Source organism: Hipposideros armiger, unplaced genomic scaffold (genome assembly GCF_001890085.2).
Source record: "Hipposideros armiger isolate ML-2016 unplaced genomic scaffold, ASM189008v1 scaffold_1439, whole genome shotgun sequence".
In the NCBI taxonomy this organism is placed as follows: Eukaryota; Metazoa; Chordata; class Mammalia; order Chiroptera; family Hipposideridae; genus Hipposideros; species Hipposideros armiger.
Genome location: NW_017732789.1, coordinates 152,712 through 156,252, shown reverse-complemented (window position 1 = coordinate 156,252; position 3,541 = coordinate 152,712). Strand labels below are relative to the sequence as shown.

The window sequence follows — 3,541 nt, the reverse complement described above, 5'->3', positions numbered from 1 at the left end:
CTAAACTAATATCTTTTTACATTTTGCCTTGCTTTCCATATGTTTCTAGGGCTCTGGTATCCTTAGATTAAGAAAACACAAAATTCTGCCTGAAGCAAATATTCCCGAAGGCACATTTATAACAGTACATAATATGAGGTACTGTCTTTATTTTATCTTAGCTATCTAGCCTTCCACAAAGCCCACTGATTTATTTTTATTTACTTTAGTGACTGATTTCCACTAATTGGGTTAGTGTTCCTATTTATAGCAAGTTCGAAAAACCTAGAATATCCCAGTAGCCTAAAAGATTAGACTATTAAAATGAAACTTTGAGAAATAATGTCAACCTCTCACTTTGATGACTCTGTCTGTAGATGATCCACTCAGCTCCTTACTCCCCCACCCTCTTAGGGGGTCAGTTTCTTACTTAGCTCCCAGAAAGAAAAAAGTTTATTTTCTTAGAAGGAGGAAGACAGAACATAGGTGTTTGATACACAGAACTGTGTCCTGAGGCAGCTTCAGCAATGTAAAACCTACTCTCCAGTGGCTATGGTGCTTGAGGGTCAGCCAAGTGTTGGAGATCATGGAAAGAGTTCAGAGAAGCCAAGGTTGTCAGTACCGTATCTTTCAGTTGAGTACCTAAAACTAGACCTACTTAACTGTAGGGCTCAGATTATAAGTTATAACAATATATAGTTTTATTATTTGTAGACATATAGTATACAGATTGTAGTACCTCCTTTATATAGTATTATAACTGACTGTTCAAATAAATTTGGTCCCCCATTCATTTTCATTAATTTTTAAAATCAGACTTAACCACTTCCATGTTTTATATCTTAAAAACAATGGTGTGTGTATGTGTGTATGTGTGAATGCGCATGCGTGTGAACATGCATGCACGTGCACGCGTGTGTGCTATGTTTCTGGGATTGAGTTAAACTCTTTACATATAACATCTCATTTAACTTTACAATGACCCTATGAAATATGTACTCTTATTCTCCCCATTTTATGGGTAATCATACTAAGGTTTAGAGAGCTCAAGACTTTGCTAAAAATATTAACACTGGTAAATGTAAATCCAGGTACCCCAACTCCACAGCCTTAGCTCAGAGCCACTTGGGGTACTATTTCCACAGACTCCATTTTCTTCAGTCAAATATCCTGAGCACAATTTAACCAATTCTTGAGAGCTTAGGGTCACCATCAATGGCTGTGGCAATGCAGTCATTCTCTCTCAGGCTTTGCTATCAGTCGTCAGTCCTGATGGCTGCTGCCCATTGCTAGAAGCTTGCCTTCCTGTCTTACTACTTTTAATCTGCAATAACCTAAGAAATATAACAGCTACATTGGTTAAAACTGTTCATAAAGTAAGTCAATAAACTTCACAGAATTCCCTGAAAGCATGTCCGGTAAGTGCATGGACTTTGCGGAGAATATTTCAGTGGCTCAGCGACCTTTTTCTTTTTCTTTATAAGGTCTTTGCAGTGTTCCCAGATAAGTGAGCCTAACAGACACTGGGAAATTTACTCAAAGTTACTTATCAATATAAATTATCTGCATTATGAGGATTTCATGTGTTGACCTACTATTTATCTCCCAAGTACACTAAAATAGACAGTACAGAGATTGTATGGAAGAAGAAAGTGTGAATTATATATGTGTGAATTTCATTAACCTATGTTAATTTTATTAACCTACGCTGTTGTTCCTGTCAATACAATCAGTGAGAGTTAAGTAATAAAACCCTGCCCCCGCTTACAGAAAAAAAACATTGACCCAACAGCAAAAACAAGTTAACTCATTTTCATTTTCTTGCCCCATTTCCAGGCTAAGAGCACTTCTCACCTTACTGAACTGTCCAACCACATGCTTCAGAATATTGGGAGGGGCATCATATAGAAGTGGCTCAAGGGCTGGTAGATAGGTGCATTTTTGTAGGATAGTCTTTATGGCTTTTTTACTCTATTGAAATACAAAAGCAAAATACATACCAAAGTAAGTAATCAATGAAAGCTTGACAAAAATTCATGTCTCATGTTCCTGGAATTTGAAAATGAAATCAATTTCCTGGTCTAAGCTGCAGTTGTTTCATTTTTTTAAAACAGTTGTCAGAAAAACTCTTATCTTTCATAGGAGTGTTTCAATGGTTTTATCATAGAAAACCCTGCCAGTTGTCTTCATGTCACATTTTAAAATATATAGCATATTATTGAGCTCTTAAAATACCTGTGAGGAAATTCAGATTATAAATCATAAAGCTATAGACTGTAAATTAATATGGATTATATTTTATTAGCATAAAAATTCATATATATGAAATTATGAGATAACTAATGTCCTATTCCTCCCAATCAACAAATATAAGAAAATGCTTAGCTTACTATGGAAAACCATTATCAGGCATTCTATGTTCTCCAAAAGATTTCATGGCTTATAGGTATGTAGTCAGAAATATTCTATGTACATTATTCAATGAACACTTGCAGATATGCTGCTTTACATCACGGGTAGAAATTGCCACACTCACAGATAGAAGCAAAACAGATAGAATCTACGCAACTGTAGAGAAAAGCTCAACAATAGGAAGTGTATCACCCACAAAGTGAAAGAATCGGTACCCACATGTACCTTTTCCACTCTCCCCCAGCACTCTGTATTTCATGGTGACACCATGTGGTGCTGCAAGTGTGGCCGGAGAAGGGCTGATGTGACTGTAACACATCCCTGCAACCAGCTCTAAGGCCATGGCTGGTTGTGATTCTGTGTCTTTGTTTTAAAACCTGCCCCCTTCACTTTGGAAGGTTTATGTACAGCTGTTTTCTACTAGAAATCCACATCTGTTTGTATGTATGTGGTTTTTTGCTTCAGTGCATCCTTACACCCTTTCCTCTGATCACCTATTCTCTCTCTGAGGCCGTAGCTGACTTGTTCTTCTGGGATCTTGCTATTGAACGTTTAGCAATGAATTCAATGTCATGGAGCATATTGATTTTCTCATCGTGAATTTTACAGTTGGTAAGTGGATTCTGCAAAAACTTTCATCACATTTGTGCTCTCTATAAAGGAACTCTTGAATTTGTGGTTTCCCAGAAACCCTGGCTAAGCATTCTTGTATAATCTCTTATCTCTTGACATATTTATCCTAAAATATTGTTTTATAAACCAAATTAAATAAAACAAGAAACTAAGAAATGCAAACCAAAATTTTTTCACAAGTCGTATAACGTAAGTCAGAATTAAACTCTCCATTCCTAACACACCTAGTTAAACCTTTGTGAACCATCTTAGGGTCATGGTGACCTTGACAGGCCAACAAATTTAACTTAACTGCTGTTGGTGACAAGGTCTGCAACAGTATAGCAGAGACCACATTCATCATACCATACAGATAGCCTTACTCTAATTCTAACAATTCCAAGTTGGTGATGTACTGTCAAGTTATTAATCAAGAACTCTAGAGGAGGGGGCGGCCGAGTGGCGCAATGGTTAAGAACTGGCTTGGGATGCCAGAGGGCACCGGTTCGGATCCCACATATGAGGGCCAGTGACACTG

General features: G+C 37.2%; 1 protein-coding gene across 1 annotated transcript in view; it reads right to left on the bottom strand.

Moving 5' to 3' along the window:
* The window catches only part of LOC109377541 (sperm-associated antigen 6), an 81,827-nt gene that overhangs the window by 17,897 nt on the left and 60,389 nt on the right, over positions 1–3,541 (bottom strand). Inside the window, exon 9 of the mRNA XM_019633928.1 lies at positions 1,834–1,950. Within this exon, the coding sequence (XP_019489473.1) occupies positions 1,834–1,950 (117 nt within the window). The remainder of the gene's footprint in view (positions 1–1,833; positions 1,951–3,541) is intronic.